General features: G+C 55.3%; 2 protein-coding genes and 1 long non-coding RNA gene across 5 annotated transcripts; 1 reads left to right on the plus strand and 2 right to left on the minus strand.

The window, feature by feature from the left end:
* Window positions 1–4,808: 4,808 nt before the first annotated feature.
* On the minus strand, window positions 4,809–7,258 carry LOC117203931 (uncharacterized). The gene is made up of 2 exons (XR_004486888.2): window positions 6,973–7,258; window positions 4,809–5,137 (listed from the first exon to the last, which is right to left on the minus strand). It is a non-coding gene; the product is annotated as an uncharacterized LOC117203931 (long non-coding RNA).
* A 63-nt stretch (window positions 7,259–7,321) lies between these two features.
* NAB2 (NGFI-A binding protein 2) lies at window positions 7,322–13,341 on the plus strand. The gene is made up of 7 exons (XM_004276524.3): window positions 7,322–7,699; window positions 9,159–10,032; window positions 10,370–10,503; window positions 10,840–10,891; window positions 10,984–11,116; window positions 11,328–11,519; window positions 12,488–13,341. The coding sequence occupies exons 1-7, from the start codon at window positions 7,617–7,619 to the stop codon at window positions 12,595–12,597; spliced, it is 1,578 nt and encodes a 525-aa protein (XP_004276572.1). The 5' UTR covers window positions 7,322–7,616; the 3' UTR covers window positions 12,598–13,341.
* On the minus strand, window positions 13,281–27,496 carry STAT6 (signal transducer and activator of transcription 6). Of its 3 annotated transcripts, none has more exons than XM_033440406.2 (23): window positions 27,366–27,496; window positions 26,604–26,913; window positions 23,861–23,997; window positions 23,315–23,453; window positions 22,936–23,019; window positions 22,377–22,515; window positions 22,198–22,250; window positions 21,877–22,025; window positions 21,157–21,288; window positions 20,847–21,035; window positions 20,428–20,515; window positions 20,181–20,303; window positions 19,491–19,583; window positions 18,588–18,794; window positions 17,306–17,400; window positions 17,073–17,209; window positions 16,587–16,733; window positions 16,306–16,369; window positions 16,089–16,199; window positions 15,803–15,895; window positions 14,929–14,994; window positions 14,696–14,824; window positions 13,281–14,617 (listed from the first exon to the last, which is right to left on the minus strand). In XM_033440406.2, exons 3-23 carry the CDS (start codon window positions 23,974–23,976, stop codon window positions 14,428–14,430), a joined length of 2,544 nt encoding a protein of 847 aa, XP_033296297.1. In that variant the 5' UTR covers window positions 23,977–23,997; window positions 26,604–26,913; window positions 27,366–27,496; the 3' UTR covers window positions 13,281–14,427. The 3 variants fall into 3 exon arrangements, with proteins under 3 accessions (XP_033296297.1, XP_004276567.1, XP_033296298.1); XM_004276519.3 differs by lacking the exon at window positions 27,366–27,496 and adding an exon at window positions 27,053–27,187; XM_033440407.2 differs by lacking the exons at window positions 26,604–26,913; window positions 27,366–27,496 and adding an exon at window positions 26,412–26,472.
* Between the last annotated feature and the right edge of the window lie 434 nt (window positions 27,497–27,930).

A 27,930-nucleotide genomic window follows, 5' to 3' on the forward strand; every position in this document is an offset into this window, starting at 1 on the left:
TTAATTTTAAAATGTGGTCATAGGGTAGTTTTTGTTGGAAGCAAAATGCATGTGAATATTAAGAGAAACTTTTTTATTCCTCACAACATCCTGTGAGATAAATAGCTTCATTTATGAAGAAGCCAAGGCTAAGACAGGCAAAGGAACCTGCCTAAGATTGCATAATTCGTTGGGCTGGGCTGTGGTTCCAACCCAAGTCTTACCCCAAAGCCTGGGTTCTTTCTGTGCATCAGGCGCTTCCCATTAAATGATTTACACAGTGAGGGCCTAGCAGAATGCCTAGCACATAGCAGGTGTTCAGTAAATGTTAGTCGAAATTGAAGCATCTTATTTTTTAGAGGATCTGATAGTGGTGGTTAGGAATACTAGAGATAATGGAGGCTAGTGAGTTAAGGGGGAAGTCATGGAAGGAGGTAACTGCTGGGGAAGGTTCAAGCTTTCAAAACAAAGGATTTTTTTAAGAGTCAAAATGGGGCTGAGCCATAGGCAAGAGAAGAAATTTCATCCTCAGAAAAGTCAAGGCCACCCCTGGCTGCAGTGGTCATCCTATGTCTCTCATATACATACACCACACACTCCCCTAGCTGACCTAAAGAGGTCAGTTATCAACAAAAATTAAGCTCGTTGCTACTATGTACCCTTGATATTGTATGAAGAAAATCGTATTTCTGTGGTTTTCCTCCCCAAAACCCCTAAAACTAATCTAAGTATGAGATAAACATTAAAAAAATTCAAATAAAGAGGCAACCTAGGGAATTCCCTGGCGGTCCAGTGGTTAGGACTTGGCGCTTCCACCTTTGAGGACAGGAGTTCAATCCCTGGGTGGGGAACTAAGATCCCGCAAGCCGTGTGCGGCACGGCCAAAAAAAAGAGAGAGGCAACCTACAAAATACCTGACCAGTACGCCTCGTGGTCATCATAAACAAGGAAAATCTGAGACACTAACAGCCAAGAGGAGCCTAAGGAGACATGGAAACCAAATATAATATGGTATCATGTATGGGATCCTGGAACAGAAAAAAATTAGGTAAAAACTAAGGAAATCTGAGTAAACTATAGACTTTTAGTTAATAATAATGTATCAGGGACTTCCCTAGTGGCACAGTGGTTAAGAATCCGCTTGACAGTGCAGAGGACACAGGTTCGAGCCCTGCTCCAGGAAGATCCTACAGGCCACAGAGGAACTAAGCCCGTGCGCCAAGACTACTGAGCCTGCGCTCTAGAGCCCGTGAGCCACAACTACTGAGCCTATGTGCCACAGCTACTGAAGCCCGCACGTCTAGAGCCCGTGCTCCACAAGAGAAGCCACCGCAATGAGAAGCCTGCGCACCGCAACAAAGAGTAGCCCCCACTTGCCGCAACTAGAGAAAGCCTGCACGCAGCAACAAAGACCCAATGAAGCCAAAAGTAAATAAATAAAATAAATAATTAAAAAAAAAAATAATAATGTATCAACACTGGTTCATTAAGGTGGCAAATGCACCATACTAATATATGATAATAATAGGGGAAACTGGATGTGGGGTACATAGGAACTCTCTGTACTATCTTCTCAATTTTTCTGCAAGTCTAAAACTGTTTTAAAAAATAATTTATACACCCACACACCCACCCACAGCCACACCCACACCCACACCCATACACACACTTCATTTTCCACCAGGTCCCAAATTCTCAGCATTCAGAGCTTGCTCTTTGGTTTTGAACAAAGTCCAGAGAACAGGGGAACTAATTCCAGAGGATCACTGACCACTGTTTTGTTTTGTTTTGGTTTGGTTTGGTTTTGGTTTTGGCTGTGCTGCGTGGCTTGCGGGATCTTAGTTCCCCCACCGGGACTGAACCCGGGATCTGGCAGTGAAAGCACTGAGTCCTAACCACTGGACTGCCACTGGCTGTTCAAATGTGTAAACAAAGTGTACAGTAAAGAGACTGGTTGTCCATAAACACATCACACCTTATCATCCAAATGAGTTCTGTCACTTCCAGGTAGACACTCAAGAAGCTTTTAGCCTTGTTTTAATAATAAGGACACTGCTCAAAACACTTTGAGAATCATCTTCAGACTCCATAGCACACAATGCAATGATTATTCATTACCTGCAGGCGGATCTGATTTATGCAAATAGCCAAAAGAACTCAGGCCAAGACTGATGAGTAAATGGGGTGGAAAATCTGGATAGTAAATGTGTTTCAGAATTTTGGATTTTAGAAATGTAATATGATACATATACAATATATAAGGCAGCAATCCTAACGGGGTCTGGGACAGCACCTCATAAACAAATTAATATTTCTGCAATAAGAGATATGAAGATCCACATTGGTATAAATGAAAGTGGGATAAATGAAACTATAAATAACCTCATGTAAGTTTAGGTGGTCTGCCACAAAATAAGTTCAGGTCAGATTAGGTTCTGTGGTCAAATGAGAAATTAAAAATTTTGGTTTTCATAACTTTCTCAATTTAGGAAAAAGACTGCAGACGGTAAATATTTGAAGATGCTCCATTCCATTCACTCAATCACCCAAGCTAGAAGCCCAAGAGTCACCCTAAACTCTTCTCTTCCCCCAACCCTTTAGCCAATCATCAAGTCCTATTGATTTTACCTGCTGACTATCCTTTGAATCTGTCCTTTCCTCTCCATCCCACGCCAGTGATTTAGTCTAGCACCTTACCATTGCTCTCTTGGACCACTTTAGTTTCCTTCAAGCTGGCCTCCTTGCTGTTTTTGCAGCCATAAAACCCTTCCTCTACACTACTCCTAAATGCATATCTGACCACATCACTCCCATGTTACCAAGTCTTTATTTTTCCATGGTATCTCCTGTGATGAAGTCCATTGCCCTTATATGACCTAAAACATAAACAAATTTTAACGACAACAGTGCTACTCAAAGTTTGTGACCAATCTGCAATGAAACAATTTCAGAAATTAAGTGTAGGCATTTAGAAACTTTGATAGGAATTTGACAGAGAAATTTTATATTTATTGAATTTAATAAAAATGAGATTTTATTTCATTTTTTCTAATAATTCACTTTTAGTGTATTTTATAGAGTAGTGGACTCTACCGTGATTGGAAATTGTTGGGGTTTTTTAAAATAAATTTTTATTTATTTATAATTTTTTTAAATTTTTGGCTGCCTTGGGTCTTTGTCGCTGCACGTGGGCTTTTCTCTAGTTGCTGCAAGTGGGGGCTACTCTTCGTTGCGGTTCCTGGGCTTCTCATGGGGTGGCTTCTCTTGTTGAGAGCACGGGCTCTAGGTGAGTGGGCTTCAGTAGTTGTGGCACTCCAGCTCAGTAGTTGTGGCTCGCGGGCTCTAGAGCGCAGGCTCAGTAGTTGTGGCGCATGAGCTTAGTTGCTCCGCGGCATGTGGGATCTTCCTGGACCAGGGATCGAACCCGTGTCCTCTGCACTGGCAGGCGGATTCCTAACCACTGTGCCACCAGGGAAGTCCCTGGAAATTGTTTTAAAAATTGGTCCTTTACTATAGTTTGAGAAGCACTGGTCTCTAATATTCTTAATGAAATGGCCTTGTACACCTCCCTGGGCTCTAGAACCTAGAACAATTTCTAGGTTCTCAAACATATCATTGTTTCATACTTCCACGTAAATTTAAATTCTGCTCTCTCTGATTTGACTGTCCCTTCTTCCTGGAAATCTATTTACACTTCAAATCCTAGGCTGCATCATCACCTCCTTTGGATGCCTGTTTAAACCAGTCCCTCACAACTCCAAGCAGAAGACATCACTTGCCCCCTATACTTCTATCATTGTTTGTACCCCTATTATGGCACTACATTGTAATCGTGTCTACCTCCCCCACTAGTCTATGAGTTCCTTAAAGGCAGAAGTCAGGATTATTTGTCTTTGAGAGGTGAAGCGTCCCTGGCAAGATGACAAAACTGAAGTACAGTACTCCTCTGAAGACTACAATTCTAACATGTTGACGAAAGAGAAAAAAAAAGAGGATCATTACTTTATATTCATATTTTTCTGTTACCAGCAAGGATTTCAGTTTTACCTTTAGCACCTGGGTATGAATTAATTTGCCAGAGTAGTGGACATTTTAGAAGGCCAAGGAACCAGACTTGTGAGACCCGCTGGAAACTTTAAGCTTAAAGGAAGGAGACATAGAAAACAATTGTCTCCACTTGAACAGTTCTGCCCAGGTTCAGCCCCCTCTGGAGTAAAATCTGTGTCAATTGCCCTTTTCAAAGCTGCTCAGGCCTGGAAATAGCATCATCAACTCACTCATTTCAGAGGGCCCACCAGAGACCCGATTAGGAGAGGCCCCAGGCTAAAGGTGGAACAAGCAACTATAATTGAAACGTATACAAAGAGCCTTGGGGCCACTGAGGGATGGGAGGAATTAATTCTGCCTAGAGGAGGCACAAGAAGGAGAGGGACCAGGAAGGTGACATTTGAGCCAGATCTTGCTGTATGAGCTGGATTTGGTCTGGTGAAAACTTGGGGTGGGGGGTCAGTGAGCAGTGCAATCTGCTGGATGAAAATCTACTCATGCCTAGGAATGACAATCCCTCTGGTTGGCAATTTCTACACTCCTCTTCCACCCACTTTCTTCACAATCTTTTCCTCTGTTCTTGGAAAATGGGGACTGAGGATCGTTTCCCTTCCTGGAAGTGATCAGTGTAGCATTAAACTAATCCTTGATTAAATGGGATCCGTTGCTCAGCTCTGTGAGCCTCTGAGAACACCGACGTGGAAGGAGAGGGGAGGGAGCAGGTGAGTCAGGTAGGGAAGTGGGCTTGAGCCACACTGGGGAAAACGGGGCTCAAGGAGAAAAAGAAGAAATTAAGCTTTTTAATTTGCCGCACCCCCTTTTTGTCAGCCTCTCCCCCACCTGTCTCTTATCTTTATTGTTTTTCCGTAGTTTCTCATAGTCTTGGTCTCTTTGTCTCTGTTTCTCTCCATTTGCTAAAGGCTGGAAATTCCTTGTTGTCAACGGAAGGGAGTAGGAGGGGAGTTGGAGGTGGTAGGAGTGGGAGGGAAGCGAAGAACAGACATCTCAGCAGCTCCGGCTGCGGGGGCGTCTCGGCCTCTGGTGGGGCTTGACAAGTCAATGATTTTTTAAATGTACATATTTTTAAATCCACACAGAGGGGCTCACAAACCTAAAGAGAGACAGAGACACACACAACTAGATGTAAAGAAACGTATAAATACATAATCTCAGGGTACAGAGGCACAAACTGGCAATAGCGTCTTAAATCTGCTTATTAACATTTCACAATTTACAAAGTTTTCATATACACCCTCTCATTTGAACCTCACGACAACCCTGAGAAACAAAGATACAAACACTCGGGAGTTTCACTCTCAGATACACGTCCGCACCCAAACAGATTCCTTCTGACCCCTAGGGGAGTGGGCTGGCCCAGTGCGTGGGATTTTTCGCTCCTCGTCCCTCTCTGGCCTAGTACCGGCCCCAGTACCGTGGAGCTGAGGCCCCAGATTTGGCTCCTCCACCGTGCTCTTTCCTGGGCCGGGACCCAATTGCCATGAGCCCAGTTGGTTACCGCCCCCTTGCTTCACGCCCTATTCCGCCCTCTTCCCCGGGCGGGCCAGCGTCTCCCTCCGGATCCCGGGGCTCAGCACCACCCCAAGGGGGCCCGGGTGGGAGGGAGGGGGGCGCCTCGAGCAGAGGCTGCGTGGGCGGAGGATGTGCGTCACGGGGAGCGTGGGCAGAGGGAGGGCGGAGGCACGTGGAAACCCGGGGCCAGCCGCTGGCAGCCAAGGCTCTAAAATAACCGGAGAAGAGAGGGGGGAGGGGCGCCCACACACTTAAGAGGGGTCGGGAGTGCCCCCGGGGAGTGAGCCCGAAGGGACCCCGTGTAGCCGCACCCTCCAGTTTCGGGACCGAGGACTCAGCTCATTTCTATCACTCCCCACCCCCGTGTTTGGGGCTTAATGGCATGGAGAAGACAATCTTGGCTACCGAAATTCCCCCCAGTGATGCACCCCCTCCTCTCCGGTTCCCACCGGAGGCCTAACGGTCCCCTCACCAGGCCGGAATGTATAACCAGCCCTGGCCCACGCCACCCACTCAGAAGTGCGGAATGGCGGGCGGGGGTGAGGTTTCGGACTAGGGGGAACCTTGCTTCTGGCCAGTCCGCTCGCTTCCCGCCGCCTCTCCCCCAACCTCCTTCATTTCCTCGGGGCCTAGAGCCACAGGGCCGGGCGCTCAGAGCCCCCGCCCGTCCGCCCTCCCAGGCGTGGGCGGGAGTGTAATGGGAACCAGATGGGGCTGGGAGAAACAAAGCGGGGAGGGGGGTGGGTTGCGGGGAGGGGCTAGGCTCCTCGAAGGAGCTCCTCCCTCCTACTCCTCTGTAGGGAGCCACGTTGGATGCGGCCGGCCCTTGCCCATCTTCCACTAGACTCTTGCGGGCAAAGTGCCCTAATAGACATCCCTAGAAAGGGTATCTTCTTTCTCCCAGGCTTGCCACACAATTCCCCAGGAGCAGGTCCCTGGGGCCTCAGCAAATAGGGTGCGACGAGTAGAGGAAGGCGGGGTACCCCTCCCACCCCAGCCTGACCTAAGCGCTAACAAAACCCGACGCGACTAATCGCCGCGCGTCTAAGTGGTAGCTTCTAGTAAGCCCCGCCCATTCCTGTTCGCCAAACTTCGACGGGAACTTAGGGATGGGAGGACGCCTGGGTTTCCGAGAACGGCCTCTTCAAATAACTCCTTTTGGGGCTGGGGAACAGCGCGAGGATATGTAAAAGATTCCTGCAGAGCCCCACGCTCACAGACCTGCCTGAAGTGCACACCCTATGGGAATCACATGCACGCGCGAAAGGAGCCGTGCACCCCGAGTCTCCAACAACTTTTACGGGCTCGCTCCTAACATTCACAAGTACAGCACCGCGAAGCCCGAGAGTCTGCAGGCAGGCGTCCGCGTAGTTTAGACGCCTGTGCCCGTCCGTGCGCTTCTGGGTCTTTGTGTACCTGTGCGTGGTTGTGAAATTCCGCTCTCCGCTCGGAGGGGAAGGGGGTGGGAGTAAGAATGTCGCCGGCTGGGCTCTCACGTGGGTACGTGGGCGCGGAGAAGGCCGGCTGTGCATCCGGCGTGGGCGGCACGGAGCGACCTCGCCCCGCCCGCCGGATCCCCAAGCCCGCCTTCCACAGCCCAGCGTCGGTCACCTCAGTCCCCAACTCTGCGCCCAGGCTCCGAGTCCCCGCCCCCGCCTCCTGCTCCACACCCCCTCCCCCCAGTCTCCGCCTCTCTCAATCTCTCCGCCGCGGCGTCCTGAGGCCCGCGGAGAGGCCCGGGCGCCCGCCCCCCGCCCCCGGCCTCCGCCCCCGGCTCGGCCCACGCCCTCCGCCCGCCAGGCAGCCAGAGCTGCGCCGGGCCTCGCTCCCCGTGCGTCCTGCGGGGGCGGAGGCGCGGAGAGGCGGCAAGCGCAGCCGGGGAGGTGGGGGGGGCAGAGGCACAGACAGAGGCGCGGAGGCTCGAAGAGAGGAGACGTGGAGGGAGGGACGGAGCCCGGACAGCGGCGGACACGGCCTCGCGCGCCCGGAAGAGAGCAGCGCGCGGCAGGCGCTGAGCTCTGGGCACCGAGAGGGGCATCCCCGGTGGTCTGCAGCCGTCCATGCACAGAGCTCCCTCCCCCACAGCCGAGCAGCCGCCGGGCGGAGGGGACAGCGCCCGCCGGACCCCGCAGCCCAGACTCAAGTTAGTGGGCAAAGGGAAGCGCCGGGGAGTGGAGATGGGTGGAGCTGGACTCGGGAAAGGGGTCCGGAGGGCGGAGGTCGAGCAGAGGACGAGGGGAAGCGGGACGGGGGTGGGGGGTGGAGACTGACGGAAAGGGGGTGCGTCTTCGAATTAGGGGCCCTGGGAGCAGGCAGGAAGCTGATGAAGCTGTATGTGAAAGAGCAGTACCTAATTCTCCATCGCCCGTTTATTTTGTGCGCATGACCTGGCATGTGAGCCCCCTGCAAAGAATGTGGAGGCTCCCAAGCGCTAGGGGAAGCCCTGGAGCTTTAGCTGGCAACAGTGCCGGGGGAGGGCCACTCAGCTGGCTCAGTCCGTCGTCGGCACGGAGCGCGCGGCTCCGGGGTCCGGGAGAAGCCGGCGCCTTTGAACCAACAGAGCATCAAAGGAGCTCTGCAGAAGCGGGGCATGCCTTAGGCGTCTCTTTACATTTCTGTGGCTTGCGGGGGGGGGGGTTCGTTGTGCGGCCCCTCCCTCAAGGGGTCTTGAGTCGCACCCACACAACCCTTGAAGACGAGGGTGGAAAATGAGGGAGAGAAGAATAGGCGGGAGCCCCCCGGCGGTGTTCGCCCACAGACGGTAGCACTGTGGGAGTGTGTGGGGGCGGACCGGGCCCCGAAGCAGAACAATTGAGGCACTCCTCCTCTCTCCCGTTCCCGAGCTGAAGGGATGGGCTTACCTATGGAGCAGGTGGGAAGGTCACTGCTGGGAGAGGGGCCAACTGAGGTGCACTGGGCAGTCTGGAAGGCAGGGGAGGTCCTGGGGAGAGAGCGCAAGAGTGGGCAAAGAATGCCTAATCCGTGGGAAAAGCTGAGCAGGGGTGGGAAAAGGGGAGCAGAGGATGTTCTGCCTAGCTCACTGAGTGGAAAAGGGCAGGGGTAGAGGCCACACCCCTGCCTCTCAGCCACACGAGCAGGATGCCACCAGGGAATAAAGCTGGCCCATAGTGGTCCTAGGTGTCCACTGCAGGGAGGATGGGGGTCCTGCATTCACCTCAGTGTGCGAAGTTAACTTGTGTAATGTTGAGACTGCTAGGTGTTTAGGGTGGAAGGTGAGCACTGTGTTCTGGAAGAGAGGTTGGTCCAGCCATCCCAGGGGTGTGCTGGCTGGCCTCAGTGCTCAAGGTCTCCTTGCCCCAGGCCAGAAAAGTAAAAGCTGAGGAGGGGGGCTTGGAGCCTTTGACTTTGGCAAAAACTGATCTGGCTTTTGGTACTTGCGGCCAGTCTGGGATAGCACTGGCATGGCTGTGCCTCTGAGCAGTGCCTGATTCTCCTAGTCTGTGTTCAGGTCTGGGTAGAGAGAGCATTCAAAAGAGGGGAAGAGAAACAGGCAGGAAAGAGAAAACAGTTGTGAGTGTGGGTTGGTACCCAGCAAGGGAACTTGCACTGACTGCCCCCCCCTTTGTGCGCCTCCTTCTCAGGCCCAGTGCCCGAGCCATGGCCCTGCCTCGGACACTGGGGGAGCTGCAGCTGTACCGGGTCCTGCAGCGCGCCAATCTCCTTTCCTACTATGAGACCTTCATCCAGCAGGGAGGGGACGACGTGCAGCAACTGTGTGAGGCGGGTGAGGAGGAGTTCCTGGAGATCATGGCCCTCGTGGGCATGGCCACCAAGCCCCTCCATGTCCGACGCCTACAGAAGGCACTGAGAGAGTGGGCCACCAATCCAGGGCTCTTCAGCCAGCCAGTGCCTGCCGTGCCCGTTTCCAGCATTCCACTCTTCAAGATCTCTGAAACTGCAGGGACCCGGAAAGGGAGCATGAGCAACGGGCATGGCAGCCCAGGGGAGAAGGCGGGCAGTGCCCGCAGTTTTAGCCCTAAGAGCCCCCTTGAACTCGGAGAGAAGCTGTCACCATTGTCTGGGGGACCTGGGGCAGGGGACCCCCGGATCTGGCCAGGCCGGAGCACTCCAGAGTCTGATGTTGGGGCAGGAGGAGAAGAGGAGGCTGGCTCACCCCCGTTCTCCCCACCTGCAGGGGGAGGAGTCCCTGAGGGGACTGGGGCTGGGGGGCTGGCAGCAGCTGGGGCTGGTGGTGGTCCGGATCGACTGGAGCCAGAGATGGTACGCATGGTGGTGGAGAGCGTGGAGAGGATCTTCCGAAGCTTCCCAAGGGGGGATGCTGGGGAGGTAACTTCCCTGCTGAAGCTGAACAAGAAGCTGGCACGGAGCGTGGGCCACATCTTTGAGATGGACGATAATGACAGCCAGAAGGAAGAGGAGATACGCAAATACAGCATCATCTATGGCCGCTTTGACTCCAAGCGGCGGGAGGGCAAGCAGCTGAGCCTGCATGAGGTGAGGACCCCAGGCCCTGATCCCCTCCCCTACCAACTTCAGTGGTTGCAGTGCTTCCCTCAACTAAGGGGGAAGCAGAGACACAGGCAAGAGCCCGGCTGTCCAGCCCCACGCCGCTCAGGACGCCCCAGGAGGGGAGGAGGCCCCAGGCGTTCCTAGGAAGCTGTGGGTGCTGACCTCTGTTTTCCTTCCTCAGAAAGCTCCTGCATGATGTCAAAACCCAAGCAAACATCTGATGGATAAGCCTCATTTCTCTGGTGGTGAAGGGGAGTGAGGAGGTCTGGGCAAGGTGGTGGGCCAGTTAGGATTCTGACTGCTCTGGCGGTCCTCTCCACAGCTGACCATCAACGAGGCTGCTGCCCAGTTTTGCATGAGGGACAACACTCTTTTACTGCGAAGGGTGGAACTCTTCTCCCTGTCCCGCCAAGTGGCCCGAGAGAGCACCTACCTGTCCTCCTTGAAGGGCTCCAGGTGAGACCCCCTTCTCCAGGTTCTCCCTAGATCAGAATCCCGCCAAGGAGATGGGTCACGTCCTGACCTCCAGTTCAGGTGCCTGTAGGCCTGCTTCCCACCTGCCTGCGTGTCCCTGCTTTTGGCCAAGTCCACTTGCCTAGGTCTGGCCCCACCTCCCATCCCTCTCAGGTCCCTTCTGCCCCCCACAACAATAGTGCTTGAGCTGGGGACTGCTGCTTACCCTTCATCTTTCCAGATCCTGGGAATAATGCATGTTCCCCATCAGATTCTGTGTCCTGTCCCCCATGTGTCCCTCCCCAGCCTCACCCTCCTTGTTTCTCTCCATCTTTGCAGGCTCCACCCTGAAGAACTGGGAGGCCCCCCACTGAAGAAACTGAAACAAGAGGTAGGTTTGCTAGGGTACATATAGGAGGTTAGGGCATCTTCCCCAGCCCCCTCTCTTGCCAGTCCTCATTTCCCCATTTGGGGCATCCACAGGTTGGAGAACAAAGTCACTCTGAAATCCAGCAGCCTCCCCCAGGCCCTGAGTCCTATGCACACCCATACCGCCCCAGCCTGGAGGAAGACAGCGCCAGCCTGTCCGGGGAGAGCCTGGATGGACACTTGCAGGGTGAGTGTGCGTCAGAGTGCGTCTCACTGAGGGGGCGGGGGTGGGGGGAAGGTGTGGGAGGAGGGCGCCAGGAGGCCACTGCCTGGCACAGGGCTGGGAGGCCTGGCTGGGCGGGAGCGAATGGGCCTGGGCCCGTGGAGCTGGCTGTGTGGTTGAGGGTGAGGGTTCCATTGACTGCGGCCCCCTACCTGACCCGTGCCCCTGCCCACAGCTGTGGGGTCGTGCCCAAGGCTGACGCCGCCCCCTGCTGACCTGCCTCTGGCGTTGCCAGCCCATGGGCTGTGGAGCCGCCACATCCTGCAGCAGACGCTGATGGACGAGGGGCTGCGGCTAGCCCGCCTCGTCTCCCACGACCGCGTGGGCCGCCTCAGCCCCTGTGTGCCCGCAAAGCCACCTCTCGCAGGTGAGGCAGCCAGCAGTGCCATCCCCAAGCACCCCTGCCGCCCAGGCCCCGCACAGCAGTCCTGGTGTCCTCGGGGCAGTAGCATGGTGGGGCTCCAGCTAACCAGGCCTTGGGTTGAGGAGGGGGGAACCCTGCAGGGCTGTTCCCAGTGGGGAGGGTCTAACCCCAAGTGGACGTCTGTGAATGGCGAGCTTGGGGAGCAGGGGGACAGAGAATGGGGAACGAAGGGGAGCAGGAAGAGGAGAGCCACCAAGAAGGGAAGTTTGGATGGAACTTCTACCGACGCAGGAGGGTGGAGCAGGCCAGGAGTTGGGGTAGGGTTGCCAGCTTGGAATTGGAGGAGCCCAGAGGGGGATGCTTTGTGTGTGGATGGGGGAAGCGGGAGTAGGCAAGGAGGCCGGCAGAGGGCCGGGCATCGGCTGGGCTCAGAGTGACGCAGCAGACAAAGCCACCAACCCTAGCTTGGTATTTTTAAACTGTGTGTGGGTGGGAACTGGGGGCGGGGACTGACAGGGGGGCTCTTCTTGGGGGAGGAGCTGGGAGGCTGGCTTCCTGTGTCCCCCCTGTTTTGGCTTCTAAGAACCCTGGGGGGCATGGTAGGGTTGGGGGGGTGCCCTGAGAGGAGGCCAGGGATAAGCGGGGGCAGCAGAGCCTGGGAAGGGGGGAGGGGGAGAGGTCAGAGCCAAGCCGCCCCCACAGCTCCTGACAGAACCAGAAATTCCAGCAGAACGGAGGCGGGAGAGACAGAAAGAGAGAGACACATCCAGAGACAGAGAGCTACACACAGCCAGCAAGGGGAGGGGGGCACACACACTTGGGTATGGAACCGCCCCCTAGACCAGAGGTGGGCAGGAGTCAGGAAATCAAGCTCATCTTCGCAGCCTTCTCTACCCCTGCCTCTGTTCTCAGCCCCGCTCTGTCTGCAGCGTCCATCCTGCAGCCTCCTAACCTACCCCTTCTCCCTGCAGAGTTCGAGGAGGGGCTGCTGGACCGATGCCCTGCCCCAGGACCCCATCCTGCTCTGGTGGAAGGTCGAAGGAGCAGCGTGAAAGTGGAGGCTGAGGCCAGCCGGCAGTGAGGGGGGGACTGGCGTCCTCAGACCCAGGGCACCAGGCTTCTGGCTCACACAGACCCCTCCACTCTCCATCCCTGGCATCTAGTCACAACCCTGGATCCTTCCGCTGCCCTTCTCCTGCCTCCCCACCTGCCCCATGGGCATAGAACTATGGGGCTTCAAGCAATAACAAGCAGGGGCCTGGCGAGAGGACACAAGGAGGGTGCATGGTGCCCCCTCACCCTTGCCCAGAGCAAGGAGGCAAGAACTCTGCCTCCAGGGCATTTGGGATTCTCCCCTCCCTTACACAGCACACTCCCATCCTCTCTAGTTAGAGTCAGTGACGTGAGCAGTTGGACTCAGTTTGGACATGGGGGAAAGGGCTTGGGAGGGTCCAGCAGCTAAAAATGGAAACGGTTTCCCCCCAGATCTGGGGGCCTGGGAACACTGGACCTGCTCCTCCCCTCTGCTCCTCCATTTTTGTGCTTCTAGTTTGTTTCTTTAATTTAACAAGTGCTGCAGTTCGCCCACCCATCCCCATCTTCCCCCCAAGCCCTCAGCGGTTCTCTCCCTCTTGCCCTCTCTAGGGGGGTGTGGGGTCCCCTTCACCGGCCCCCTCGGGAGGCCTGGGTGGACTCAGGGTCTCCCTCAGCTGGGATCTGGGCCGCAGCACCTGTCTGAGCAGTTAGAGCGTCTTTCTTTTCAGATCGTGTACAGTAGATTATTTATTTTGTTATTTTGGAATAAAATTTATTTTATGGCTTAGGATCTATGACCCCCAAGATGGAGAAAGGGTGGCATGGGGTTGGGGAGTGGAGGGAAGCTGGCGGTGGGTGGGGAAATAGAAAAGAAGAAGCGGGTAGGGCCCCCAATACACCATGAGGACCACACACCTGAGTCTGGACCCCAGGCTCAGCCTCTGCCTCTGGGCAGGATTGGAGGTGTTGAGCCATCGAAGCTACAGCCACATAGACCCAGCCTGGGCACAGTCATACTCAAAGCTTAGTACGTTTGGGTTAGCATACGTCAGAGAGGCTAGTATACTCGCTGGTGTCTTTTGAGCAGTGTCTCACACTTCCAAACGTGTTGTCACACAGGCAAAATCAGAGAGGTGCGTGTTCTATGTGGCCATAAAACTAACGTGTGACATCTATATATTAACACATCTCAGGTCCACACACTTTCACAGCTATACGCAAACTCGGCCCTTATAGTTCTGCACAATCTCGTACACGTATCCAAAAGCCTGCATCTGACTGGCAGGAATTTGGAGCTGACTGGGATTTGTTTTTTAATCTGGGCAAAACCCACATCAGCGACCAAATGTACAGACCCCCCTCTCTCCCAGGGTCTCCTGAACGGTTTCCCGTGCCCCCAGGGCTGGGACCCAAGCCCATACTTCCACCCCTAGCCTCTGAAGCAGATGTGTGCACGTGTCTGTGTGTTTCCACATGTGTGTCCGGAGCCCCGGCTCAGGGCAAGCAGAGAAGCCCTCCATGCCCTCACCTGTGCTCTGGCCCAGCCCCCTTCCTGCTCAGCCACATCTTCTAAGGAGAGGGTGTGTGTGTGTGTGTTCTGCGTGTGCAGGCGTTTTGGGGCGTGTCTCACTTGGAACCTGAATTTCCCTTCCAGTATTTGGAAAGTGGAGGGCAGGGGTGTGTGGTGGGAAGGAAGGAGTAGATATGTTCCACCCACTATACATTCTCCTGGCAAAGTCTTTTCCTCCTGACCAGGGAGTAGGTGGGGATAGGAGGACACCCTCCCCAGCTGCTGCTTGGCAGGAGCACAGGCAGGTGTTCAGAGCAGGTCCATGGGGGCAGAAGAGCTGTCTCTGGGCTCCCCCTCCAGCTGGGATCACCAAGTGGGGTTAGCCCTTATGTCCAGGTGGGACATTGAGATCCCAGACTGCCCATAGCAGGAGGGCTGCAGGAGGGGTTGGGCTCCCAAGGACCCTCCCTCTGACTCTCCTTGCCCCTCCAGGAGAAGCTTGGTGAGGTCCTGTTCAGTGGGAGGCAGCAAGGGCGGGAGCATGTCTTCACGGACCCTGCAGGGAGGAAGGAGGGAAGCAGTGAGATAGGCATGGCACCCACTCCTCAGCCTCCACCCCCCGGCTGACACTCACCAGGTGCCTTGAGGGAACCCTCCCACCGGCTGCGTCAGGCAGCTGTCTTCCGCCATGGTCACATCTGAGCAGAGCAAGGGCTTGGAGCTGGACCCGGCATGCTCCTGAGGCTGGCACGGCAGCAGGCCCCTGCCGGGCCCAGAGAAGTAAGTGAGGTGGTGGCAGGGGTCGGGGGGTTGAGGCTGGGGATGAATGAGGCGCATGAGCTCAGGATGGGGGTGGGCGTCACTCACTGCGGGTGAGGTTGGTCAAAGGGCAGGCTCATCTGACTCAGGCTGGGCGGCATCTGCAGGTGAGGTCTGGAATCAGGAAGGAGGACACAGTCAGAAAGAAAAGCTGGACGAGGGCAGGGTGTTGCAAAGTCAAGACCACTGAGTGAGGAAACAGTATTTCCAGCTCCTCATCCTGACGGCAAGCACTGGGCAAGCCATTTCCACCTGTGAGCTTGGACTTCTCATCTGTAGAAATGCGTATGCATTGGCGACTGGGGGCAGGAGAGAGAGGAGGGCTAGATTAGCTAATTTCTGATGTTTCTTTGGACTTTGAACTTTGCTGGCTCTAAGTACCCCTGTCCCCACCCCTACCTCAACTCCTGGGAGGGGAGATGTCATGCCTCGACTGAGAGTTAGTAAGCACCTGAGTGCTACCTGGAGAACAAGTGTCTATGCCACTTCAGGCCCAAAAAGATAAATAAATAAAAATCAAGACAGCAGATAAATGACAGTAGATTTCAGGGGCGGGAGAGATAATACTAATACTTAAATAGCTCTTCCTGTGAGCCAGGTACTGTGTTTAGCTTTACACATACTATTAACTCAATTAACCTTCACAATAACCCTGTGAGGTAGGTATTGTTATTATCATTATTCCCTATTTTACAGATGACACATCAGAGTTAAGTAACTTGCCCAAAGTCAGCAAGTGGTGGAGCTGGAATTCGAACATGGATCTTAACCACTAACACCTCAGTGGAATGGACAGAAGAGACCCAGGTGTTGGCTTTTTGCCACCCCGTTCTCACAGAAGAGCCTTCCCTAACAAATGCAAGTGCCCAGGCCCGTTGCAGGTGGGTATCCCACCCCGTTCCCCAGAGGGGGCCCCACTTACTCCTGGAAGGCTGGCAGCACATTGACCGATTCTTCCCGGGGAAGGGCTGGATATGAGGGGATGGAGTGAGAGCGTGGTGGGTACCCCTGGGGCCTGGGGAAAGAAAGCAGACCCCTGATGCCAGCCCTTCTCCTGGACACCCCAAATCCCTGCCTCAAGATGGGGAATCCCTTTCAAGGAAAGGGAATACCCTACTTCAGCCCCCAGTGCCAGCTCCCCCAGTTGCCCATGCTGAAACAGCCTGCTGGCGCAGACCACTCCCAGTTCCGTCTCTCAAGCTTCTTACGCCATATCTGGGCCGAGCTGCATGTTCATGGAGCAGTCAGGGACCATTCCAAGATCATAAGAGGGCCTCATGGTAGGCGTTTGGGGCTCAGGGGTGGTAAGTGGCTGGTCCCTGGAGGAGGGGAGGAGGCATGTGTGACTGACCAGGGGCTGATGCCACCACCCCTTCCCCCAGGTAAGTACTGGGCCCCACCCTCCATCCATACCAGCACATTCACCTTTCCACAGTCATCTTGATTGTAGCTGGGACATAACCCCTGCCGTCCTTACCCATCTGCTCAGCTGTTGTGGGGAGGAAAGGAGAGCCATGGAGTGCTTCTGATTTAGGGAGGAAGGGAGGTGGAAAAGGTGAGCATGGCTGATGGGCAGGTAGCAGAAGCAGGGAGATGAAAATGGAGAGAGAAGTCGGGGATGACACACAGCAGGCAGGGAGGGGGCAGCTGGGAGCAGGGAGAAGGTGGACAACAGGACCGAGTCAGAACTGCCAGCCCCAGCTCACGCTTGTAGTGGCTCCGGAAAGCCTCGTCCTTGGGTTTCTTGGGGTAGAGGTTTTTGAGCTGAGCGAGGTCCCGGATTCGGTCACCAAGTGAACGAATGGACAGGTCTTTGGCAGAGAATGGCTGGATGTTCTCTATCTGTGGGGAGCCTACAATAAGAATGAGACCTTGAGTCCCCTCTGTCCAGACTTTATTCCCCTACCCCAGCCTCCTCCCACTATTGGACTCATTCTCAATCTACCAAGGTGAGGAGGAGAGGAGCTAGGGTGAGGGTCCTGAGGGAGGGAGACCCACCAGTCTCCATTCCCACAGAGCTCACAGTGAGAAGGTAGATGTTTAGACCACAGAAGGAGGAAGAGAAGTTGGACCGAAGGAAGAACTTCTTGAAGACCAGGGTTGGCCTCAAGGAAGGCCAGGATGTTTCCTCCCCAGAAGAAACCCCAGAGGGCACAGGCACAGAGGCAGAGGACTGGCTGGGGTGACCTCACCATCCTGGCCCCGGATGACATGGGCAATGGTGATGCCCCCAATCTCTGAGTCACTGAACCGAAGGAGGAATGTTCCATCAGGCTCGTTGAGAAGAAGGCTAGTGACGTATTGTTTGCTGATGAAGCCAATGATCAACCTGGCCAGGATGAGGGAGAGGATGTGGATGGGGTCGCAGGGTGTGGAGTGGGAGCTGGAGGTACAGCTGCTCAGGCCACCTGGGGCGGGGACTCACCGATCTGACCAGTAGCTCCGGAGACAGCGTTTGGTGAGGTCCAGGACGCCATCAAACCACTGCCAAAAGGTGAAGCCACGACCCAGCAGGATCTCCTGTGGGGAGAGGGGAGTTGGTGGGGGCACAGGAGCCTAGTTAGGGCAGGCATTGGGCTGTGAGTACCTACACGACAGAGTCACAGGACTGAGGGAACCACATTGGACCTGAGACCCCATCCATGACATGGCCGACACTCAGGCTCACCACGTGCCGGGCACTGTTCCGTGCTCTTTTCATACATTAATGTATCTGATCCTTACAAGCCTAGGGAGGTAGGTCCTGTGAGTATCCCATCTTACAGATGAAGAAATGGAAGCCTAGAAAGGTCAAATAACTTGCTTCTCACACAGCTGGTGAGAAGCAGAGCTGGGATTCAGCCCAGGAAGTCTGGGCTGGGCCCCCTCTTAACCACTGTGCTCCACACCCTCCTGAATGAGGCCTGGAGGAAGTGGTGTCCAGAGAAGGCAGCTTGCAGGGTGTGAGTGTCCTGCTCCCTTTGCTAACACATCCTCTGGTCGTGTGGGCTTTTCTTTCTTCCTTTTTTAAAAAAGAGATCAGTGCGTGACTGCATTTACCCAGCTGGTCCTCAACCGAGACACCCAGACCTCCTTTTTCCCCTGTTTCTTGTAACAGATCCAGTCCTGAGCCACCTTATTTTGGAGGCAGTAAAATGTAGTCGCTAAGGACAAGAGTCAGAAATACGGTGTTCCATCCCAGACATGCCACTCACTTGCTGGGAGTCCTTGGACAAACCACTTAACCCCTCTGGGCGGGTTCATCCTCTGTAAAATGGGGGTAATAGTACCTACCTCAAAGGGATGTTGGGATGATAACATATCTAAACTGCTGAAGCACAGTGCCTGGATACAGTAAGCTGTCAACACATGGTAGCTGGTATTATTGCATATGTCCCTGTGGGATTTCGTCCCTGTTTTTGCAATAAGACCTATTTTCCCAATGGGTCAAAGTCATTTTGAACCAAAGCTGTGTTTACACACAATCTGGGTGAGTCATGCAGATCACTGGCAAAGAGGGAGGACGGAGGGCCCCCAGACCAAAACGGGGGGATGCCAGAGACCTGAGGGGTTTTCCTGCCTGGGCCATGACAGAGGCCTTCCTGATGAACGTGGTGGGGCATTGTGAAGATCCCAGCGGTTGATCCCTGGGCAGACGTTGGGGAAGCCCTGAGTGCCCCAGGGATGAAGAGCTTGGGGGTGGGAAGTCCGAAGCGCAGGGGAATGACCTTGTTGAACTGTGACCAGGACACAGAACGGTGCTGGAAGGCCTCCATGCTGAGGCTGTTGTCGGTGAAGATCTTCTGGGCCAGGAAGAGGAAGTGCTCTGGGAGTAACCCCCGGTTGGTCCCCACCTCAGCCATGAACTTGAGGTTAAGAGTTTCACACATCTTCTCCCAGGGCACCCGCTCAGCCACCACAAAGGGCACGCGGTCCTGGGGGGAGGAGAGAAGGAAAGGGAGCCTCAGGCTGACATCCCCATCCCTCCTCACGAGGGCCTTCATCTTTCCCACTTCCCCAAGCCTGCCGCTCCCCAGCCTTGTCCCCCTGAACTTGCTCAACAAAGATGGTGCTTTTCCAAAGGAGTCTAAGGTGCTACTGCAGGATAGCTGTTAAGATTGGCATGAAAAGGGGGCTTCCCTGGTGGTGTAGTGGTTAAGAATCCGCCTGCCAATGCAGGGGACACGGGTTCGAGCCCTGCTCCGGGAAGATCCCACATGCTGCGGAGCAGCTAAGCCCGTGCACCACAACTACTGAGCCTGCGCTCTAGAGCCTCCAAGCCACAACTACTGAAGCCCACGCGCCTACAGCCCATATTCTGCAACAAAGAGAAGGCACCGCAATGAGAAGTCCACGCACTGCAACGAGAGTAGCCCCCGCTCGCCGCAACTAGAGAAAAGCCTGCGCGCAGCAGCGAAGACCCAAGGCAGCCAAAAAATAAATGAGTAAATAAATTAATAAAATAAAAAATGAAGTATGAAAAAAATTGGCACGAAAAGAGGTCAGGAGTACAAAAACAGGTCTATGAGAAGGAGTTAAGGTCACTCTCTTTTGAACATGCTTGCCAGCCTGCACCCCACCTCCCAGGTAAGAGCCCCCCCTGCCCCCGCCAACTCCAGGTCTTTCATCACCATCTCAGAGAAGGCGTTGTCCCACAGAATGGTGGCTTTGGCATTGTTGTCTTGGTTGCCGTGGACGATGACCACCAGGGGCAGAGACAGGGCCTGAAGCGGGTGACGAAAGGGGGTTCTTCTTACTGGGGCAAGGGGCTTCCACAGAGGGCTGGCTCTGAAGGTGCAGGGGAGCTACTGGACTCATACAACATGGTTAAAAACTCATGGTATGTTATCGAGTGCTTTCTGAAGCTCAGTTAGGGCCTTACTGCAGAGAAGTGGTTACAGGTCAGTGCTATAGAGTCCCCAGGTTTCCAGTGCCAGCTCCAACATTCAGTAGCTGTGTGACTTGGGCTAATTACTCAATGTCTCTGTGTCTCAATGTCCTCATCTATAAAATCAGGCTAGTAATAATACATACCTCAGAATGTTATTGTGAAAACCACGCGTGTGTGTGCACGTGTGTGACTTAAAACAGTGCCCTGGTCTATGAAACGTGCGTAAGTGCCAGTTGCTCCTACGCTGTCATTCCCCGGGGTGTGCACTCCGGTTCTGGCTCCTCCCCGCTCACCCGGGGCCCCAGCATGCACAAATCCCAAACACACAGGGTATGGGGCAGTCATGAAGAGTGAGGATGCAGGGCCCCAGTGTGTGGCCGGGAGGGGCACCTGGGGCCCCGCCTCGGGCAGGGCTGGGGCCTCGGTTCACCTGGAGCTGGATAGGGAGTTTGTTGGGGCTGAGCGTGAAGCTGGTGGAAAAGAGCACGGCACACTTCTCCTCGGTGACAGACTCTGTGCCCTTCCGTTCGCACCGCTTGATTTTCTTCAGAAGCTGCGGGTGGGGCGAGGGAGAGGAGGGTGAGGGCAGCGACTGCTTCTCCTGGGCTCCCAACACCCTCTCCAAGGAGAATGTCCTGGCCTGAGGACCCCCGCCCACTGCTCCCCGCAGGCCTCACCAGGTTCTTGAACAGGGCAGTGCAGCAATTCCCAGGAATGCTGTTCTCCAGGGGCACGGTGTTGTTAATGATTTCCCCAGTGCTTTCTCTGCCAGGCAAGTCAGAGAGTGGCTCATCCCAACTGGGCCAGGAGTGGCAGGGGCTTGAGTCCACTGGCTAATGGCCTGGACTACTGGCCCCTAATCTCCATCTCCCCACTTGAGTTCTTAAGGGAGAAGTCCCCATCTTAGCCAAATCATGATGCTCCCACCCCATTCCAGCACTGATGGGTCCCTCCCCTTCCTCTGCCTTGACTATCATACAGGGTCCCCACATCCCATGGCCCGCCCTCCCTGTCATCACCCTGTTCTTCGTGGTGCCAGTCCCCCAGGCTCCTCTGGCCTCCACCACCCTCCAGCCCCTCTCCAGCCCCAGCTTACACTCCAGCCCCGGGCCCCTGGGGCATGCTCAGCTCCCTCGCCTGCTTCTCGGTTACCATGTCGGCCCTGACCATCAGAGGCTTGGCTGGGGCCGCCAGGAACCGCAGGCCCAGCAGGAATCGAACCCCGGCCTGGAACTTGGTCTGAGTCTTCAGAACCTGGGGGGGCTGCTTTTCCACCAGGAAAGAGCTGGGAGGAGTGAGGAGGACACAAGGGAAGTTAGCAGCTGGGTCCCTCCTGGTGCCCTCCCCACAGCTCTGACCCTCTTCCTTCCTTGGGGTCTGCTCTAGGCCAGGCTGGGGTCTCATACCTGGTGATGAGGGTTCGCAGGACTTCATCCAGCCGGCTAATCAGCGCTGCCCGGGTCTTGGGCTCAAGCTCCCCACCAGCCGCCCCCACCTCCTGCTGCAGCTGGGAGTAAATGTCCACCAGGCTCTCACACCTGGGGCCAGGACAGTGGTTAGGGGGCACAGGGTTTAGGCTGCCTGCTCCCCGCCCAGACCCCCCACCCCTAAACCCAGGAAGATAGCAGGAGAGTGTGTGTGGAGGGGTGGGATGAGCAGTGGGCGTGGCTGCAAGGCACCTGGGCTAACCGAGTTGTGGGACATGCCTTGGCTCTGGGGAGGAAGGTTCCTTCTCAGTGCCTGGAAGCTCTGTGGAAACCCAGCTGCCTCTTCCCCAGGGCTCTGGTACCCAGGTCAGCTGCCAGCACATACGATGCTTTTGTTCATTTTCAAAGGTGCCCCGCCCAATAGACCAAATAGACTTCCCATTCCTCTGGGCACGGGGCTTGAAGAGAGAATTGTGGGTTGGAAGAACTCCTGCTTGTGCCCCGTCCGCCGGGTGCACGTGTACAGGACACAACCTGAACAACAGTGTGCATGGCTCTGCTGGAACGGGCTTCTCTGAGTCTTCACTCACCCCAAGACCCTTTGGCCTGGTTTTCTCTCTCACACCTGTGGGTGCTCCAGCAGGGACAGCAGGTGTCCACCCCCAGCCCCCCACCCTTCCCTGTCAGCCCTGCCCCAACCTCTCCTGTAGTGGGGCCAGGCTCTCCTCAAAGGGTGCGCCATTCCCTGCCAGCTGCTGCTGCCGTTTCCAAATCTGGATCCTCTTCAGCACCAGGGCCTGGGCAGCCTCCAGCTCCCCGACAGTCTCCTGCAGGAACGTGGCGAGGGCCTGTGGGAAGAAAGGGCCTGAGCCAGGGCCACACGCTTCCTCCTCACCCAGCTCTGGAGGGTAGGGCTCTCTTTCTCACCTCTCTGAGGTCTGATCTCCATCCCTCCACAGATTTGAGACCCTCAGAGTCTGCCCTTGGAGCTCAATCTCCATGTCCCAGTCCATTACTCACCTCACTTGGCCCGGTCCCATTGGCAGGAGTTTCTATCAGGCTGTGCAAAGACACTGAGGGTAGGGGCAGAAATCAGGGGTGCAGATAGATTTGAGGTTCAGTCAAGGTTGAGATCCAAGAGGGGATCACTCCCACACACTCCTCAGGACCCTCTTAGAGCTCTAGGCCCAGGCTCCCACCTTGGCCTCCCTCAGCCCCAGGCTGCAGGGCTTTGCGGAGAAGGCAGGTTTCCCCCACTCGGTGCTGCAGCCTCCGCAGGACTGTGTTAAACTTGAGTTCCTCTTGCTTCCAGTGGAAGGGCATTGGCAGGTGGCGGAACTGCACAGGAAGGAGAGATGCCAGGAGGTGAGACATTCTGCCCAGCCCTTTCCCTTCGGCCTCCACTCCCTAAAGGGGTGCAACCGCCATGCTCTGCAGAAAACAGACCACTTCTCTTGTCTGACTCCCTTCTCTCCTTTGACAGTCCTTCCTGACCTTCTGGAATTTCCTGAAGATAAGACCTCTCTCCTGGCAGAATCAGCTCCTTATCACTTGCTCTCTCCTTCCTAGGCCTCACTACCCTCAGTCCCTCATTGCAAGCTTCTCTGAGCTTAACTTGGGGCTCACTTTGACTCCTTTGGTCATCCTGGGCCTAGAACACTGAACTTTTCCTGAAGTTCAAGTTCCTTCTAGTTTCTCATGGCTCAGGCTAAAGTCCCAGGGAGTTGGGTTGGGGTGGGAGGTGGGGTACCACAGTACCTGTTCCATAATGGCTTTTTTTTCCCCTTGAAGTATGTGTCTGAAAGTGGCCACCAGCTTCAGGGGGTCCCTCTGATATATGCTCTATAGAAATGAAAGGTGGTAGACAGGGTTAGCCTGGCTCTTACCCATGTCTTTCTCCCCTTCCAATCCCCAGCACCCCCATTCACGCATGCACTGAAAGGCAGCACAACTGTAGGCTCCAGAAGTTTTCATGCATTTGCATGCTTTTAAAATCTAATTTGCATGCTAGCTAACAGCTAGCCACAGGAACACCAATTTGCTTCCAGCATCCAACCAATTTTCTTCCAGCATCCAATGCTCACCCCAGCTCCATTCCAGGCCCCACCCAGCCTTGTCCCCTCCCCTCCTGCCCCACCTCCAGGGTGCTGATGTGTTGCAGGATGGTGCTCCCCTCCCCCTGCTCTCCAGCTGAGGCCTGAAGACGCTGGACAGTGGCAGAAAGTAGGGCGCTGGCCATGTTGCAGCAGAAGGCGTCTGAGCCGACAAGGAATTCCCTGCAGGAAGATCAAGGATGAGGCAGCCTCGGGTCAGGGCTTCCTCTGCTCTACTGTCCCTTTACCCCACAGCAATCAGCTCAGCGGCTCCTTCCTCCTCTTATCCTCCATCCAAGCCCTCTGTAGCCCTCAGCCCCATCCCTTGTTCCCCAGTTTCCCAGCTGTTGTGGGTGGTGCCCTTACCCCAGCTCTGACCTCCCTCCTCTTTGGCTCAGCCTCCTAAGGGGGTGGGGGACTCCACGTATCAACATGCATAGTCTGGTGAGGCACAGACTCCCAGCTAAATCTGCACCACCGCACATGGAATAACGAGTCCCAAGTTTTGAAATGGGATGAAGAAGATCTAATGAAAGGGAAGGTGGGTTGGGGCGGACCTGGGGGACCAACGTGGGGCAGCCAGGACTCACCAGGGCTGGTTCTCCAGCCAGTCACCCAGGAGATGCCGAAGGTGTTGAGGGAAGTCAACATAGAGCCGCTGCAGTTTTTCTGGGGGCATTTTGGAGACCAGACCCCACAGAGACATGATCTGGGGTTTGGAGGGTGCCTGGAGAAAAGGAACAAGGCTACTTGGGCACTCTGAGAGGTGCCCAAGAAAGCTGGCTTTTGTTTGGGGGCAGCCAGGGACCTCCCGTAGACAGCCCTCCCAGAGACCGTCCCCACCACCACTCACAGCCAGACTACCTCAAACCAGGGACATTCCTGGCCAATGCCTCAGACAAGGTAATTCCTTCAACGGTAGACACAGGGGTGATGGGGTGGGAAGAGCTGAGCTGCAGTCAGAGGGCGGGGTGGGAGACAGGGGCAATGGGGCAGTAGGGAAAGCTCTCTGAGAGAAGACAGAGGATGTGGGTTGTAGCTCTAGGCCTGGCTCTGGTTCTGTAGGCAAGAAACCTCCCCTCTGTGGACCTCAATCTTCTCATCTATAAAATATGAGGCTTGCATAAAGTGCAGAACTTTCCAAACTTTTTAAAGCAGTGGACAATTTTAGTTTTAATCTGTGGAATCCCAATTATATAAAATTGGAGTTTCTCTGTTGAAAGCAAGTGTGGTAGGCCTGGAATTCTACTGCTTCTTACTTCCTTCTCCCCACCTCCTGACCCCAAAGGTGTCCCTGGAGAAAACCCTCAAAATTCCAGGGTTCCGTGAGAGAATCTGAAAACTACCTGGCTAGATGATGAAGAGCATGGCAGAGTAATGATAGCTACCATTTATTAAGCAGTTACTATGTATGAGGCATTATACTGAGCTCATTACCTCATTAAAATCTTGCAACAATTTTTAAAATATAGAATTATCCCCTTTCACGGGTAGAGAAACCGAGTTCAATGAGGTTCTCCAACTTGCCGAGGCCACTGAGCAAGCGATTTGAACCCGAGAGGGGATTAACCACCACGTTGTGCTGTTAGGATGCCTTCCAGATCCAAATCCCATAATCCTAAGGGGGGGGGGGCATGGGAGGAGAATTGAAAAAGAGGAGATTGAGCGAAAGGAAAAGTAGAGAGAACTCAGGAAGATGGTGAGAGATCAGAGAAAAAAGTGGGGTTAATAAGCCTTCAATGAAAAGCCTAGAAGAGGGGCAAGGAGGCTAGGGCTACAACGAAGAGAAGAAAAGGAGGCAAGAGGAAAGGAGATGGGAGGGTAGGGGAGAGGGCTGCCTCCCCATTTCTGGGTGGGCCACAGGGTGGGGTGGGTAAACCAGTGGTTTCCCAGGGGTCTCTCAGTTTCCAGTTTCTCAAAATATCCCTCTTCCCAGAGATGACAGAAAGGATGGGGATGGAAACTCCCTGGGTCACCCCCAACCTGGTAACCCCAAGTTTTCCTGCTGCACTTTTAGCCCCTCCTCTCTCCCAGGACTCCCAGAGGGACGGAGAACAGAGGGACCCCTTTTCTGGAAGCTCCTGCCGCTCCCCCCAGTCCCTATCCCCTTGAGCTCTTTTCTCCCAAAGGCAGAATCCTCCCCCAGTCCTGCTCAGGGTCCTCTAATAGACCTTTCTCTACACCCACCTTGGGGTGGGGCCCCTTTTGGTTTGTGTTTCAAACTCAGGGGAGGACTCCACCTCTCTCTTCCCTCTTCCTCTCCTGTGTCTCACGGTGCTCAGACCTTTGACCTCTCTCCCTACCCTATTAGGGACTGAGGCGATCCCTAAGCCATAGGCAGCCCCCCTTTCTTCTACATGCCCCTGTTGAGTGACCAGCTTCCTGGCCTGGTCCTGGCTTCAGATCTTCCCCACTCCATCCTCAGGCAGCAGGGGGCCAGACTTTCCCCCAGCCACACCCAGTAACCAGGCGGGGTCAATCGGCCGGCCAGGCCAGGGGCACCTTCTGCTGTAGGCCCCCAACACAGGCAGGGAGGGAGGAGCCGCGGCCTGAGGGGGCGGGGCCAGTGTTCCTTTCCCAACCGGGAAGGGAAACCCAACGTCCAGGATCTTCATCAGCCCTCTTCGTGGCCTAAACCTCACCTCAACCCTTACATTCCCGAACCCTTTGACCGTGGGACCACAGGATCAAGAGTCAAACGAGCTTCTCTGAGTTGCCCAGTGTGTGTCTGCGGCGGCGGGGGCGGGGCGGGGGGCCGGGAGGCGGAGCCAGTTCAGCAAGAGTAGGGTTAACTGCGTGACTTGGCCGCGCCAAAAGTGGAGCAGTTTTGAGGGGGGAAATTCCCTCTCCTTTGGGACACCATGAGGTCTGCGTCTGGGGCTCGCTCACCCCTTAGCCGCACCCTTGAACAGGAACCTTTTTGGGGGGCCCGGATACGGGTTTGTCTAGGACCTACTGCCCTCTAGTATCAGCCTTCTAGGGAGGGGCGTCCACCTCCCCCCAACCCAGAGGGCAGAGGAGCACCTCCTTGCCCTCCTTTCCCTGCCTTTACATGTCCCTGGAGGTGCGGGGGACGGGGTGTATGGAAAAAGTGACCCACGGTGGGGAGGGGGGGAGGGGAAGTGCTGGGCCTGTACTCACCGCAGATTCTTCTGACACTTCGAAACTGCCAAAACTCAGTACCACCAACCACCAACCCCAGCTGAAACAATTTCTTGGGGACCATGCACTCTGCCGAGGGAGGATCCTGAGAGGCACTCCCCGCAACCCACCGCCCCACATATTCATAGTCAGAGGCCCCCCACCCTCCCCTCCTTGGAGGCATCCCCTCACCTTGCCAACCCCTCTGCTGTCTTCTCCCTCTCTCAGCGGGCACTGCCAGGCCCCATGGGTCTGTAGTTCTGTCCAGCGGGTTCAGGGCTGGCCCTGCTAGCACCCCCCCTCCACCTCCAGCACCAAAAAGAAAAAAAATACACACACACACACACACACACACACACACACACACACACACACACACACAATCCTCTCCCGTCCTTCCTCTTCAGTGTAAGCAGTGGCTGCCCCAGCCTGCTGTTTCCGGCTTCTCCGACTACCCAGGTCCCTCCCTGGAGCTCTGACGACACAGTCAAGGGAAAGTGGGCTGGAGGAGGAAGAGGAAGAAAGTGGGGTGAGCGTGTGTGCCTCCGATACCGGGTAGGGGAGCATGGCGTGGTGGGGAGCCAGGACTGGGGCTTGGGGGCCCTGGGGCCAGGCTGGAGGGGATGCTGATCCCCACTTACTCTGTCCCCCCTCAAAAGCAATCAAGTTTCCTCCAGAAAGTCGCCCAATATCAAGCCAGAGACGTGCCGCCCCAAACTGCCGCTCCCATACTCAAACTTTCGCAGGGGCCGGGGGTTTGGGCTCGCAAGGGACTGGGCTCCCCTGTGGCCTCTGGAAAAAGAAATCTCTCTGGGCTCTGCGCTCCCTCCAGTGGAGGACCCTGAAAGCGGCCAGGGAGCTGGAACTCCTAGGTCCTCCTTCTGGGTGGGGAACGCCTTAGAGGTCTCGTGACCGCTGATGGGAGGGAGTGGGGGAGGGGAGGCTGACGCTTACAATTCTGTAGGACTCCAGGGGTCCCTCGGACTGAAAATCGTTTCTGCGCCCTCCTCACAGGGTACTACTCCTCAAACCTAGGTGGGAGCCGGCACGAGTTGGAGTTGCCGCCTGTAGATTCCCAAGGGACAAGTTTGCATGTGAATCTGCGGTGCAGCTTTGGTGAAGTTCCTATCTGTTTCTGGGGTAAACACTGAGACACACCCAGAAATAAACACACACATACTCAACTTCCCCAACCAGAAGGGCACCCCCACACACACATGCTTACACACACGTGCAGGCAGGCTCACAGACGTGTCAGCACTCAGAGCCACATGCAGTCGCAAGGAGACACACACTCACATACACAAGGCTTGCTCAGGTTCTGAGTCACCATCTAGTTATCTAGTGGATGGTTTCTGCAGCTTTTGCTGGAGGAGGAGCTGGAGCTGGCCTAGGGACCCAGAGAGCCCTTCAAGCCCAAAAACCTGAGAGAGGGGTATGGGGAAAGGGTGGTCTCTGGGGGGGGCGGTGGAAGGTGGGAGGAGGCTTCTGTTTCCCTCCTTTCTTCCCAAACAGGGCT

The sequence above is a fragment of the Orcinus orca genome, chromosome 11 (assembly GCF_937001465.1).
Source record: "Orcinus orca chromosome 11, mOrcOrc1.1, whole genome shotgun sequence".
NCBI lineage: Eukaryota > Metazoa > Chordata > Mammalia > Artiodactyla > Delphinidae > Orcinus > Orcinus orca.

Coding starts and splice junctions, on each gene's coding strand:
- NAB2 (XM_004276524.3), top strand. CDS start 7,617: ATGCACAGAGCTCCCTCCCCCACAGCCGAGCAGCCGCCGGGCGGAGGG. Junction 11,117..11,327: donor CCTGGATGGACACTTGCAGG/GTGAGTGTGCGT, acceptor CCCTGCCCACAG/CTGTGGGGTCGTGCCCAAGG. Junction 11,520..12,487: donor CGCAAAGCCACCTCTCGCAG/GTGAGGCAGCCA, acceptor TTCTCCCTGCAG/AGTTCGAGGAGGGGCTGCTG.
- STAT6 (XM_033440406.2), bottom strand. CDS start 23,976: ATGTCTCTGTGGGGTCTGGTCTCCAAAATGCCCCCAGAAAAACTGCAG. Junction 21,036..21,156: donor CTGCGAACCCTCATCACCAG/GTATGAGACCCC, acceptor CACTCCTCCCAG/CTCTTTCCTGGTGGAAAAGC. Junction 14,618..14,695: donor GGGTTCCCTCAAGGCACCTG/GTGAGTGTCAGC, acceptor TCCTCCCTGCAG/GGTCCGTGAAGACATGCTCC.